The 14,013-nt window shown below is 41.1% G+C and overlaps 1 protein-coding gene across 7 annotated transcripts in view; it reads left to right on the top strand.

Annotated features, from left to right (window-relative positions):
• LOC121170791 (putative RNA-binding protein Luc7-like 2) overlaps positions 1-14,013 on the top strand; it is a 40,751-nt gene that overhangs the window by 19,595 nt on the left and 7,143 nt on the right. For all 7 annotated transcript variants that reach the window (XM_041002103.1, XM_041002099.1, XM_041002098.1 and 4 more), the window contains 5 exons: positions 732-830; positions 4,394-4,504; positions 8,165-8,308; positions 12,285-12,461; positions 12,779-12,870. In XM_041002103.1, the coding sequence (XP_040858037.1) occupies positions 732-830; positions 4,394-4,504; positions 8,165-8,308; positions 12,285-12,461; positions 12,779-12,870 (623 nt within the window). The remainder of the gene's footprint in view (positions 1-731; positions 831-4,393; positions 4,505-8,164; positions 8,309-12,284; positions 12,462-12,778; positions 12,871-14,013) is intronic.

Here is a 14,013-nt window from a genome sequence, read left to right as displayed (position 1 = left end):
GTGGCCTGGGAAAGCAGTCGAGGACAGCCCAAAGCTTTGGGACCCTGCACCCGCGTGGGAGACCCGGAAGAGGCTCCTGGCTTCGGATCGGCATAGTATCGGCCGTTGCGCTCACTTGGGGAGGAATCATCGGACGGAAGATCTTCCTCTCTGTCTCTCCTCTCTGTATATCCGCTTTTCCAATAAAAAAAATAATAAAAATAAATCTTTAAAAAAAAAAAACCAAGATAATGCAAGTGGCACTTTAACTTGCTGTACCACAGCACCAGACCTTAGAAAAAAAATCTTCTCAACTTCACAGATACATGTGAAAGTAATGGATTTTCATGGCTTTGTGTATTATTTGAGAAGCTACATTGGTTTTGTGATTTCAGAGTGTTTTTTCATAATGCAGGCTTATAGATGAGATTAGATCCTTGTTTTTATAGACTTACCTCTTTATTCACATGGAGTCTTGTTTAGGATCTAGGACCGTTTTCTTGATTCTGGAAGCATTTCCTTGTTCTTAATTATAGAAATGATCATTATTATCATCTTTGGACTGAGCGAATTGATGCTGTTTTTCTGGTGTCAAATTGAGTACTTGTTGATGAAATTTGCAGTTAATATGGTAAAGAAGTGTCTATAGCATAATGTGTATTGTAAAGAGGATTGTGCTTATTTAATGATAATATGGAAACTATATTTGTTTTTAAGTAATAAAATCTTATGTCTTTGTTTTTTCCCTACAGAGAATGGATCTTGGCGAATGTCTCAAAGTCCATGACCTGGCTTTAAGAGCAGATTATGAAATTGCATCCAAAGAACAAGATTTTTTCTTTGAGCTTGATGTATGTGGTCTTAATAAGCTTTACTGTCTTTAGTAGCAAAACAAGTTGGATGTAGATTTATTTCAATAACCCTTTAAAGGAAAATCTTATAGCACTTTGCATACAAGATGTTAGCCACTTTGTATTTATATGAAAAATACTAGTTAATTACAATTATGTACTTTTCTTGGCAAGACTTTAATATATGAGATGATATTTTAACAAAATTATGTGTAAGTCTTGTAATTTACAGGAAAAGTGGTAGTGGTTAAAAATTGATTAAAACAACTAATTCCTAGTGCATTTAGGACCATTTCTTTAGTAACGTACTGAAATTGTACTTTCATATTCACTTGTATGTGTCTCTCACACACTGACACACTGTTGGCATGGTACAGGCCTTTCAGGTATCTAAAAGGACCAAAATTGGGACTTTATCTTAATGTTTTTAATGTGAGAATGATTTCATTTTCTTGTCAGTATTACGTAAAATATGATGAATGTAGGTCTTACAGTACTTACATTGTGTGTATATATAATTTATGTATTCATTTAGACTGAGAGGTGGACAGGCATATCTTAAATGGTGGTTCACTCTTCAGTTGCCTGCAACAGTTGGGAGAGGGCCTAACCAAAGCTGGGAACTAGGAATTCAATATATGTCTCTTCTGGATAATAGGGAAAGATCCCAAGTATTTCAGCATCACTTGCTGCCTCCCACAGTGAGCATTAGCAGAAAGGAAGAGTGTGGACTGAAGACCCACAAAGGAACTGTGATATGATATGCTGCCATCAGTTTTGTGAGTCATCTCTTAGGGCCAGCATTGTGGCATAGGGGTAAAAGCTACTGCCTGTCCTGCTAGTATACCATATAGGCACCAGTTCAAGTACTGACTGCGGCCCTCTTATTCCAGTACTTTGGTGGTATCCCTGGAAGAGTAGTGGAGCATAATCCAGGGACTTGGGCCCTTGTACCCATGTGGGAGATCCAGAGCGTAATCCTGGCTTCTGACTTTGGATTGGCCTAACTCTGGCTGTTGGGGCCGTTAGGGAATGAACCAATGAATAAAGGATCTTTTTCCCTCTCCCTTGTTCCCTCTGTCTGCCTTTCAAGTGAATGAATAAACCTTTTTAAAAAAAAAGTCATCCTAACTACTGTGCCAGTCCCCCTTCTCCATGCTTATGTGTTTTAGCACAATTTATTTGTTTAAAAATAAGAATTACAAAGCAGGGAGAGAGACAGATTTCCCATGCACTGGTCTATTCCCTAGATGTCCTTAACCATGTGGCTAGATTTGGTTGAAGCCAGGAGCTTTTTCCAGGTCTAACCAATGCCAAAGGGATGTGCCAGTATTACAAGTGATAACCGAACCTAATACAGCAGGATGCCAGCCGCTGTCCTCCACTTGGGATAGTTTTATCAGTGAAATGGTACTCATATTGATTTGGGAGACAAGGAAGTACTTCATGTCTTTAACATCTAAGCCATTTTGCTAGTGAAAATGAGAACCATTTTGTCTGCAGACATAGCTTAATCTGGTTGAAACAATTACAGGAATACCTTAAAGCATTTAGGTTATGATTTAATATATTGTGCATTTTTCACTTCCGGAAAATGCTCTGTTTTTAGGAAATGAATATTTATTTATTTATTTATTTAAGCCTTAAAAATTTTGTTCAAAAGGCAGAATGAGAGTAAGACGTATGCACACGATCTCGGTCCCCTGGGTTCATTCCTAAATGACTGTTAATGACCAAAGCTGGGCTAGAATAGAGCCAGGAGCTTCAGCAGGGTTTCCCATATGGGTGGCAGGGCCTAAGTACTTGGGTCATTGCCTGCTGGTTTCCCATGAGTATTAGCAAGAAGCTGGATTGGAAATTAAACAGGTGGTACTTGAGCCTGATACCCATATGGGAAACTAGTATCCCAGTTGGCAACTTGCACCATAACAGCTACTGCATTCTAGTTTAAAAAAATGTTTTTTAAAGGAGGCCAGTATAGTGAATGCACAATAGGCTAATCTACCTGTTAGCACTGGCATATGGGCACTGGTGCATGTCTTGGCTGCTCCGCTTCTGATCCAACTCGCTTCTGATGGCCTGGGAAAGTAACAGAGGATGGCTCAAATCCTTGGGCCCGCTGACTACCCGGAGCGTGCTCCTGGCTCCTGATTTTGGATTGGCTGTTTGTGGCCATTTAGAGATTGAATCAGCAGATAGAATATCCCTCTTCTTTTTGTAAATATGCCTTTCCAATAAGAATAAATCTTTTAAAAAATAAGTTTTTTGTATTTTTTTAAATTTTTCATTTAATTTTGGAGGTACAAGACAGATGTAGAAAAGTTTTCCATCTGTTTCTTTGCTTTTGGGCCAGGTTAAAGTTGAGAGAGTCAGACTTAATTTATGTGTCCTGTATAGGTGGTTTGGATCCAAGTATTTGAGCCATCCCCTGCTGTCACAGGGTGCTCCATTAGCAGAAAGCTTGTTTGGAAGCAGTGGAGTTGGGATTTGAATCAGCTACCCTGATAAGAGATGTGGGTTTTAAGTTATTTTTATTAGAAAGTCAGAGGAGGGGCAGAGAAGATCTTGCATCTGCTGAGTCACTCCCCAAGTGGCTGCAATGGCCAGAGCTGAGGTGATCCGAAGCCAGTTGTCAGGAGCTTCTTCTTAGTCTCCCATGCAGGTTCAGGGTCCCTGGATTTGGCTTGACCTCAGCTGTTTTCCCAGGCCACAAGAAGGGAGCAGGATAGGAAGTGGGGCCTTCAGGACATGAACTGGCACCCATATGGGATCCTAGCATGTGCAAGGCCCTGTAAATGTTTTTAAATTGCTTTTGAGATTTATCGGTATATATTTCTACCAGTAACATGTAGTATTATCTATTTCCCTGTGATCATGTAATATTTAGCAATTAAAAAAATATGTGTTTGAAAGGCAGATTGATAAAGAGACACACAGATAGATTTAGACTGCAGATTCATGCCCAATGGTTGCTGCCTGGGCTGGCAAAATCTAGGTACCAGGAGCTGTGATCTGGGTCTCGCAAGGAACCCAGATACCTAAGCCATCATCTGTCATACAGGCACATTAGCTGTGAGTTGGATCATTGTGATGTCACAGGTTAGCCTGTCGCTTGCAATGCTGGCATCCCATAGTAGAGTGCTTGTTGGAATCCTAATCTGCTCTATTTCTGATCCAGCTTCCTGTTAATGTGCTTGGGATGATAGCGTAAGTACTTGGGTCCCTGCCACCCATTTGAGAAGGCCGGAAGTTATAGGCTCCTGGCTTTTGTCTGATTATTTCAGCAATTTGGGGACTGTGTGAACAATTCTAATTTAAAATTTTTTGTTAATTTCAGGAAAAAACATTTCATGTATTTCAATGATTACTATATTTCTTTTCCTCCCCTGCTGCCTCCCTCAAATCCCCTCTCCTTCGTTCCTTTCTTTCCCCTTTTTAACAGGTAGTATTTTGGATTTGTAATTTAACTATTAGTTTAATTCCATGGTGGCATCCCAAAAAACAAAATAACTTTTGAATAATGGTCTTTCTGGGGCATTAATTGTTTATTACTGATTTTTTAGGCCATGGATCATCTGCAGTCCTTCATTGCAGATTGTGACCGAAGAACTGAAGTGGCTAAGAAAAGATTAGCAGAAACTCAAGAAGAGATTAGTGCTGAAGTCGCTGCTAAGGTAAGATTTTCAGTGATCTTCCATCTGCTTATTCTCACCCTAGATGCCTGCAATGACCAAAGCTGGGTGGGCCGAGCTGGAGCCAGGAGTCTGTTGCTTCTTCCAGGTCTCATGTGTTGATGCAGAGGCTGTCCTCTGCTGCTCTCCCAGGCCCATAGTTGGGAGCTGGATTAGAAGTGAGCCGCACCTCCACAAAACTTTTCAAGACTCCTTGGGCAGGGTTGAGGAGTTCACATGGTGGCAATCAGAACTTGGGATTTCTGCATCCTTTGTTGGAGTAAATGGGTTGTAGTCCTGCCTCTAATCTCAAGTTCAGCACCCTGGTAATGTGCACTGTGGGAGCTACCTGGTGGGGGCTTTAGTGCTTGGGTTCCTGCCACCTGCCTGGTGAACCAAGATTAAGGTTTAGTTCTTGGCTTTGACCAGTGATAGGCTCCAGCTGGTGTGGTTGTTTGGGAAATGAGTCTCTGACTTTAACTTTCAGAATAAATGTAAATACGTATAACAATCCATTTAAAACTCAGTGATATAAACAGTGTTTATTTTAGCTCAGAAGTCTGATTTGTGCTGGTCTTCACTGGACAATTATCCCTGTCTCAGCTGGATTTTGCCAACATGTGTTATCTAGGTAGAGGTTTTTCAGCCATGTTCAAAGGGGTATCCTGTTCATTTTTGCTTGATGGTAGGAGTGTATAAAAACATAAAACCCATTCATATAAATGATTTTCAACTCTTTGTTTTGCAAATCATGTTTGCTACAGTCCCCTAACCAAAGCAAGTTATGGTCCCACTCAGAGTTACAGTATGATGGTTCTCAGCTACCATGATATTTGGAAAAGGCCTTGGATGTAGAGAATATTGAAGAGTTTCTGGCATTAATGTATCATTCAATGACATATTCAGAGGAAAACCAGTTCTCAAAAAGGAAGATAGTAATAACAGTTGGGATATGTCTTTGATAGAAGGATATCTTAGGTTGAGGAATATTTACAAGATTGATTTTTTTACTTTTACTTTTAACATTTACATACTTGAGAAAGATGCTTGCCTGTGTGGGCCTCTGGCTAGAATTGAAAGGGTTGGTATGGAGGAAGATGGACGAAATAAAATTCTGGTTTTTTTGGTGTGGGAGGGGGAAGGGAGGGGCTGCTCCTTGATGTCAAACTCTGTCAGCACCTGGGGATGGGGGATAGTTATTTGAGGAGGCCTTAGAGACCCTAGTGTGGGGAAAAATGCTCTGAAGACATCATCACCCTCATTGCGCCACAGTTGAGAAAATGCTTCCAAGGTCTACTGGCTGACCAAGTCCACCTAAATGGAGTATATATATTGTGATTTTTCCCTGAGACCAGGGTTTAAGGTCAACAGTCTAAATGGGGAGTCTCCCAAGAGTGCTTATCTGGGATCACCACATAATAGTTTTTTGTTTGTTTGTGTTTTTGTTTGTTGTTTAAGATTTATTTATTCTTATTGCAAAGTCAGGCAGAGAGGAGGAGAGACAGAGAGGAAGTTATTCTGTCTGTTGATTCACTCCCCAAAATGAGCACAACAGCCGGTACTGTGCCCATCCAGAGCCAAGAACTTCGTCCTGGTCTCCCACGTGGGTTCAGGATCCCAAAACATCGGGCCTGTTTCCCAGGCAACAAGCAGGAAGCTGGGTGGGTAGTAGGGCTGCTGGGATTAGAACCAGCGCCCATATGGGATCCCGGCGTGTTCAAGGCAAGGACTTTAGCCACTAGGCTACACTGCCGGGCCCAACACATAGTTTTTAAAAATAGAATAGACAACTATCCTGGTAAGCTGGTATAATTGGGTCTGGTGCGATGGCTCTGTGGCTAAATCTTCACCTTGCATCTGCTGGGATCCCTGGTTCATGTCCTGGTTGCCCCATTTCCCATCAAGCTCCCTTCCTGTGGCCTGGCAAAACAGTAGAGGATGGCCTAAAGCCTTAGGACTCTGCACCCACTTATGGGAGACCCAGAAGAAGCTCCTGGCTTCAGATCAGCTCAGCTTCAGTTTTTGCAGCCACTTGGGGAGTGAGCCAGTGGATGGAAGACCTTTCTGTCTGTATATCCTTCTCTCTGTAAATCTGCCTTTGCAGCAAAAATGAACTTTTAAAAAATTGCTATAGTTAACGCAGATTTGGCATTAATCAGGCCTAGAATGCCCACCAGCTTTTGGCATTTCTCTCAGCAGTGTTACACTTGCCTAGCTATAATGTAACCTAGGCAGTTGCCTTCAGCTGGGGTTTAAGGATTTATTTATTTGAAAGCCAGAGATGGAGAAAGAAATCTTGCATCTACTGGTTCGCTCCAAATGGCCACAAAGGCCTGGGCTGGACCAGTCCAAAGCTAGGAGCTTCATGTGGTTTTCCACAATGCCCAGGACTTTGGGGCATTTCCCACTGCTTGCCCAGGTATGTTTTCAAAGAGTTGGGTTGGAAATGGAATACCTGGGTCTTGAACCAGTACCCATATGGGGAGTGTGCGTTGTGGGCTGCTGCTTAACTCATTATACCATAGTACTGGTTCTGGGGTTGGTGAAATTTGAAAAATAAAGATTAACAACACAGACATCTGTTGGAGCTAGATGCGTATATCAAATTAAAACTTTGCAAATGTAATTATCCACCCAGTAGAATGAACAATTGTTTTGTAGTCAATATAGACTGTAGATGTATCATGAGGTATTCCCAGGATGATTGTGCTGCTGCTGCTGAGGAAAAAGACCGTGTACGATTCTAAAGCAGCAGCTGGGGCTGGTCCTGGCTAAAGCCTGGGACTGCTTCTAATTTTCCAACATGGTTACAGGGCCCCAAGCACTTGAGGTGTCTTCCACTGCTTCCTCCAGCGTATTAGGAAACTGGTTGGAAGTGGGGCAGCTGAAATCAGTTCCTGCATGAAATGCCAGTTCTGGAGGCAGCGGCTTCTGCTGGGCCATGCATTGGCCCCATTGATTCCTTTCATTCACATCTTGAGCTTGTGCTGTTTTTAGGCATTGGAGATGTAAAGATGTGCTATACAAGTAGCTATCCCTCAAAGCCATATGATATGTATTAAATTATTTGGCAGTAAGCATGTAGCTCATCTCTCGCTACTTATGTGTCTAACTGGTGATGGGATGTGATGATTCTTCAGGAATGGTTCAAGTAAAAGATTGTTGAATTACATCTTAATGAGTGGGCATTTACCGTATACACAAGAGGTGAGGAAATACTATTCCAGGGAAAGGAAACAGTGTAACACTGTGAAGTCACAAGGGTAGACTAAACAGGGGACTTTGACAAACTAAATAAAATGATAGGTTATGTGGTGAGGTAAGGATCCAGCATCCAGTAAGAGGTGATTTGAGAAGATACTGGGATGGGGGCAGATCAAAGAAGAGAAAAGGTACTTTATGCTTGGAGTGCACTAGCTAAAACAGAGGCTTGAAGTCAGTTACATCACACTGCCCAGGACCCCTGAGCTCAAGGCAGGCCTGCCGACATACTCAGACCCGTTAGTGTCTGTGTCTGGCCGGTTCATCTGGTCTGTGTTCAGAGGTGTGGTGATTTTCGTATTACTTTAGGCATTTTTTTCCTGGGGATTTCAGTAACACTTGAAAATTTTATCCTCATTCTACTGTTTATTCATGATATATTCATATGTATGTTTTTTCTAGGCAGAACGTGTTCATGAATTAAATGAAGAAATTGGTAAATTGTTAGCCAAGGTGGAACAACTTGGAGCTGAAGGAAATGTGGAAGAATCCCAGAAAGTAATGGATGAAGTAGAGAAAGCCCGGGCAAAGAAAAGAGAAGCAGAGGTAAATTCTTAAGAGTAATAATAGGGAAACTGTAGTCTCTGTATTGATTGAAGCATGTGTATTTGGCTAGATCATTGAATATTTTTTATTATAAAAAGGAAATTAAAGCAAATTTGAAACATACAAGTAATATGTACTACCGATGGATTTTGTTTCAGAATTTTACTTGGTTTTTGGTATTTGTAGCCACTGATACATTGAAATTTATAACTTGTCAATGAAATTAAACCTGCTGAACTGTTATTCATACCCAACATTATGTACAAACAGTGCATGTACACTTCATCACTGTGATGGCCTGTCTGCCCTGGACCCCGTGATTGCACAGTCCTTGCTTCCTTCCCACCTACTACAGTCTGCTAGTATTCTACCATTTGTAGTGTCCTGCCTCTGTCAGTTTGGGCCTGGTTTACAGTAGCTTGCATGGCTTCTATTTGCATAGATTTCCTGGGCTTATAATGCCCCATCTACAGTGTTTCTTCTCATGTCTGGATGTTTCTCCCTCTTTGTTTCCATTCACTTGATCTTAGCCAAAAGGCGATCTTTGTTTTCTTTCCAAAACTCATTGATATGGGACCAGCATTGTGGCCTAGCATGTTAAGCTACCCTCTCAAAAGCAGGCATCCTTTATGTGATTAAGCAGTCCTTTCTGAATGCTGCTTCACTTGCCATCCTGCTCCTTGGCAATGGCCTGGGAAGAACAGTGGAAGATGGCCCGAGCAGTTGGCCCTGTTCTAGAGAAGTTGCTGGTTCTTGGCTTTGGCATGACTCAGTGCTGACTATTGTGCCATTAATTGGAGCAACCAGTGAAATGGAAGATCTCTCACTTTTTAAAAATATTTTATTTTAATATTGTTTCCATAGTTGAGAGAGGGTCCATGTGGGCCTTTGCTTAGAGTGGGGAGGGTCCATGGTTTGGAGGAAGGTGTGTGGGGCATATGTTTCAGTTTTCTTTCTTCTTGTGGTCTGTGGTAGGGAGGGGTGGTAAACGGGCTGCTCCTTGTTGTTAAACTATGGGTGCCCCCGCACCCAAGGCTGGGGGCAGTCATTTTAATGATGCCTTGTAGACCCTGATATAGGGAACAGTGTTCCAAAGATGTTACTTGAATGGTTTTGATAGTTTGGAGACATTATCTGCTTTGTTACACTAGGATTGAGATAATCTTTGCAAACTTTATTGGCTGACCACGAGCATCTCAGTATGCATTTGTAGGCCAGACACTAGCTACAAACTTGGCCAGGAGGGTTGTCCAACTTGTTCTATTCTTCTAACATCCTCACTTCCAATATAAATAAATAAATCTTTTTGTTTTATTTTTTTCATTAAAGACAGTGCAACTTGACTGTAAGCAGGGCAAGATGAAGAATTAGAAACATCCTGTTTTTCCTTCTCCTTTTCTATGCTTTTTATTTATTTTAAGATTTTACTTATTTTTATTGGAAAGGCAGATTTGTAGAGAGGAGGAGAAACAAAGACAGAAAATCTTCATCCACTGGTTCACGCCTACATGGCTGCAAAAGCCAGTGCTGAGCTGATCCAAAGTCAGGAACTTCTTTTGGGTCTCTCATGTGGGTGTTTCGGCTGTCCTTGACTCTTTCCCAAGCCACAAACGGAGTAGGATGGTAAGTGGAGTAGCCAGGTTAGAACTGGGGCCCATTGCCAGTTCTAATCCCAGTAGCCCTGTTTTCCATCCAGCTCCCTGCTTGTGCCCTGGAAAGCAGTCGAGGACAGCCCAAAGCCTTGGGACCCTACCACCCGTGGGGGAAACCTGGAAGAAGTTTCTGGCTCCTGGCTTCAGATTGGCTCCAACTGTTCTGGCCGCTTGGGGAGTGAACCATCAGACGGAAGATCTTCCTCTCTGTTTCTCCTCCTCTTTGTATATCTGCCTTTCCTATAAAAATAAATAAATGTTTTTTTAAAAAATAGAACCAGGATACTGGAGTGTGCAAGGTGAGGACTTTAGCCATTGGGCTACCGCACCAGACCCAGTCTCAACTCTTATAGGTAAATAAGTAAATTTGAAAAAGTCCTGTGATGCTTCTATTCACTGTGTATAGAAACTATTGAGTACCTGATTTTTTATGTGTATGTTTTATTATGCTTATTAGATTTGTAAGATTGATTTTTTTAGTTTTACTTGAAAGGCAGAGTGACAAAGAGAAGGAAAGATAGATCTTCCATTTTCTGGTTCACTGTCCAAAGTGGCTGTAGTGGTTGGAGTTGAGCTAATCTGAAGCCAGGAACCAGCAGCTTCTTCCGGACCTTCCACTCAGATGCAAGGACCCAGGGACTGCTTTTCTAGTCAGTCACCAGGAAACAGGATCAGAAGAGTAGCAGCCGAGACACGAACTGAGTCAAACCAGTGTCCATATGGGATGGTACCCATATGGGATGCTGGTACCACTGGCAGAGGCTTGATTTACTATGTCCAAACAGCACATTTTTTTAGGGATTTATTTATTCTTTTATTGCAAAGTCAGTTACATGTAGAGAGAGTGGAGGAGAGACAGAGGGGAAGATCTTCCATTTTGCATATTGAAGCATAGTGAATCATCGGATTCACTCCCCAAGTGACTGCAGCGGCTAGAGCAGCACCTATCCAAACCCAGGAGCCTGGAGCTCCCCTGGGTCTCCCACGCGGGTGGCAGGGTCCCAAGGCTTTGGGCTGTCCTCAGCTGGTTTCCCAGGCCACAAGTAGGGAACTGGATGGGAAGTGGGGCTGCCAGGATTAGAACTGGCACCCATATGGGATCCCAGCACGTTCAAGGCAAGGGTTTATTTGATTGTTTGTGTAAAAGACATACAGACAGAGATCTTTCCTCTGCTTGTTTTCTGCTGAAATGCCCCTGATAACAAGGCCTGGACCAGGCTAAATTCAGGAGGCCAGAACTCCCATCTAGGTTTTCCACAAGTACTTGAGCCATCATAAGCGGCTTGTCCAGGTGTATCAATTGGGTGTTGGATAAGAAGCTGAAGAGCTGGGACTTGAACTTAGGCATTCCAATATGGGGTATGGGTGTTTGAAGTTGTGGCTTAACATGCTGTGCTACAACCCATTCTTAAATTTGTATTTAATTTTTGAAGCATCTCATTCACAGTCTTCTTAACTTCATACTGTAGTTGTAGCATTGCTATTAATGTGCTTGTAGCTGAACATATGTAATTAACCTGCCTTAACTTATCGTAAGTTGATTTTTTTAGAAAGGATAATACATTAAAATTTTTCTTGCCCTTTGTAGATATCATTCAGCCGCACATAATAGAAAACTTGTGGTTCAGAGGAGGACCTTGGTTTTCTCATTAATACTCAGGAAATCTGGGGCTGGTTCATAAATAATATGGCTCCACGTGGCTCTGTCATGCTCTGTATATATAGGTGACTTCTTGCTTTACATTCAGCTGTTCTTCATGTGTTGGGTTCATCTTCCCGGTTATCAGTTTGTGGCAGCGATATAGTCTCTAAACAGAAAATCTTCCTGGTAAGTAGCAAGCAGAAAAAGAAAGCAGCACAACATTTGAGTTAGCTTGCCTTTTTGTGTCTGAATGTGTGGTTTGTGCTGCTGCTGGTGTCCTGGCGTAGTAGTTAAAGCTGCTGCCTGCGACTGCAGCACTCCACATAGGTGTGGGGTCCTCTCCCAGATGTTCCACCTCCAGTCCAGCTCCCTGCTAATGTGCCCAGGAATGGTAGCAGAAGCAGACTGCCACTCCTAAGGGAAACTTAGGTCACGCTTCGGCCTGGCCCAGTGCTGGTTGTTGAGCCCTCCTGAGGGGACCAGACTCTGAAGACTTGATTCCCTCCACCCCCCAGTGAAGAGGTGTCTGGGACACAGGAAACAGGATCTTGTCATTTTCTTGACAAAACAGACATCCTGTTGCATATTTATTACAGAACATTTTTGGTGTTCTCATAGTATATTTTGCTTAGTTATGTGCCTGATTGAGATTGTGATTGTTGTTGTTTTCACATTGATTTAGGAGGTTTATCGGAATTCTATGCCGGCTTCCAGTTTCCAGCAGCAGAAACTAAGAGTCTGTGAAGTCTGCTCTGCCTACTTAGGGCTTCATGACAATGACAGACGACTGGCTGACCACTTTGGGGGAAAACTGCACCTGGGATTTATTGAAATAAGAGAGAAGCTTGAAGAATTAAAGGTATATTGGCAAATTTGTATTGCCTCACTTTACCCCATTTAACTGCTTGCTCTTTTGATTGGTGTTCTGTTTTTGTACTTGACGTTTCGATTGTGATGCAGTAGTATTTCGTATCTGCTAAACAGTTCATACTCAATGGAGTTAATAGTGGAAACTCATCACATCATTATTCAATGGATGACGCCTAAGAAGCAAGTTCGGTGTTATTATTCTGGGAGATAGCAGTATTGGTGTTAGATGCAGAGTGATTTGGGAATCAGATATTCTAACATTTAAAATGAACCCAACAAATATGTTCTTTATTTATTATTTTTAAGAGAGTTGTGGCTGAGAAGCAGGAGAAAAGAAACCAGGAACGCCTAAAACGAAGAGAAGAACGAGAACGAGAAGAAAGGGAGAAGCTGAGAAGGTATGGGGTTGATAGACGATTATACATATTAGCATGTGTTGGCTATGGGACATTATGTTTTAAAGATATTACCATGCAAAGTATTGTCCATAAAGTATGCTAATCCTTAGCCACTGATTAATATTGGCTAGTTCTTCCAGATTGTGAAAGCTTTTATGTTTTTAAGGTTTATTTTAACCTGTTTACAACAGTTTGGGTTATATTCTGTTTTATGTTGAACTTTATTTTCTCTATTTTAGGAGCCATTAATTTTTTTTATACCATTAATTTAATTATAGCTAGATATGCCCAGATCTTGGTTATATTTGTATTCATTAAGTAGTAACATCTTGTAACTACTTATGGTTAGAAGGTTTTGATATTCTTCTAAGTCATTCTTTAAAGTTGGCAACTAAAATTGCATAGCATCATTGGTATAGCATGTCATTGGACAGCTTTAGGATAAACAGGCATATCACAAAGGGTTTACCTACAGTTCTCATTTACATTGTCTCATATTACAGGTTTCTGAAATGTAAATTTCTTTTCAGATTTTGCCCAATTAAAACCCTTTATAGTTCATAAATACAGTGCTAACATAAGTCTACTGAAAGAAATTTAAGTGCATTTCATTTGTTTTTACGTAACAGGTAATCTTTTAGCATCATAATGACAAAGTGAAAACGAAATGTAGCTAATTTCTATTTTTAGGGAAGGGATTCTTTTATTTACCCTAATAGTTACCTCAGAATTCAACTCTTTGCTATTTTGTATACCTGAAGTCCTTATGGGAATAGAGCCTGAACATACTGTTTAAAACAATAACAGTTTAGAAATCTGTTTAAGATGCAACTGAAGTGATAGTTAAATGGGAAGACAGTTCTTAGGGCTGTACTTTTCACATTTGTGATGACAGTGTATCACATCTTAGTCCTTTTCTTGCCAAGTGGCAAGATTTTTTTTTTTTTTTTAGGATATTGATGATCAATTGTAGCCCTATTTCAGAAATGTTAGGAAAAAATTCTTAATCTGTGAATTTGAGGAAATGTAACTAATTTGAGGAAATGTGTAACTAAGTATAGAGGATGAAATTAAAAGCTAGTGTAAAATCCACTCTCACTTATTTGGTGTTTCTTATAAGGACTTTACCAGTATTAATCTCTA

Source organism: Ochotona curzoniae, unplaced genomic scaffold (assembly GCF_017591425.1).
Source record: "Ochotona curzoniae isolate NIBS_2020 unplaced genomic scaffold, NIBS_Ocur_1.0 scaffold_2476, whole genome shotgun sequence".
Taxonomy (NCBI): Eukaryota; Metazoa; Chordata; class Mammalia; order Lagomorpha; family Ochotonidae; genus Ochotona; species Ochotona curzoniae.
The sequence above is the reverse complement of the archived record's forward strand: the minus strand, read 5'-3'. Positions and strand labels throughout refer to the sequence as shown.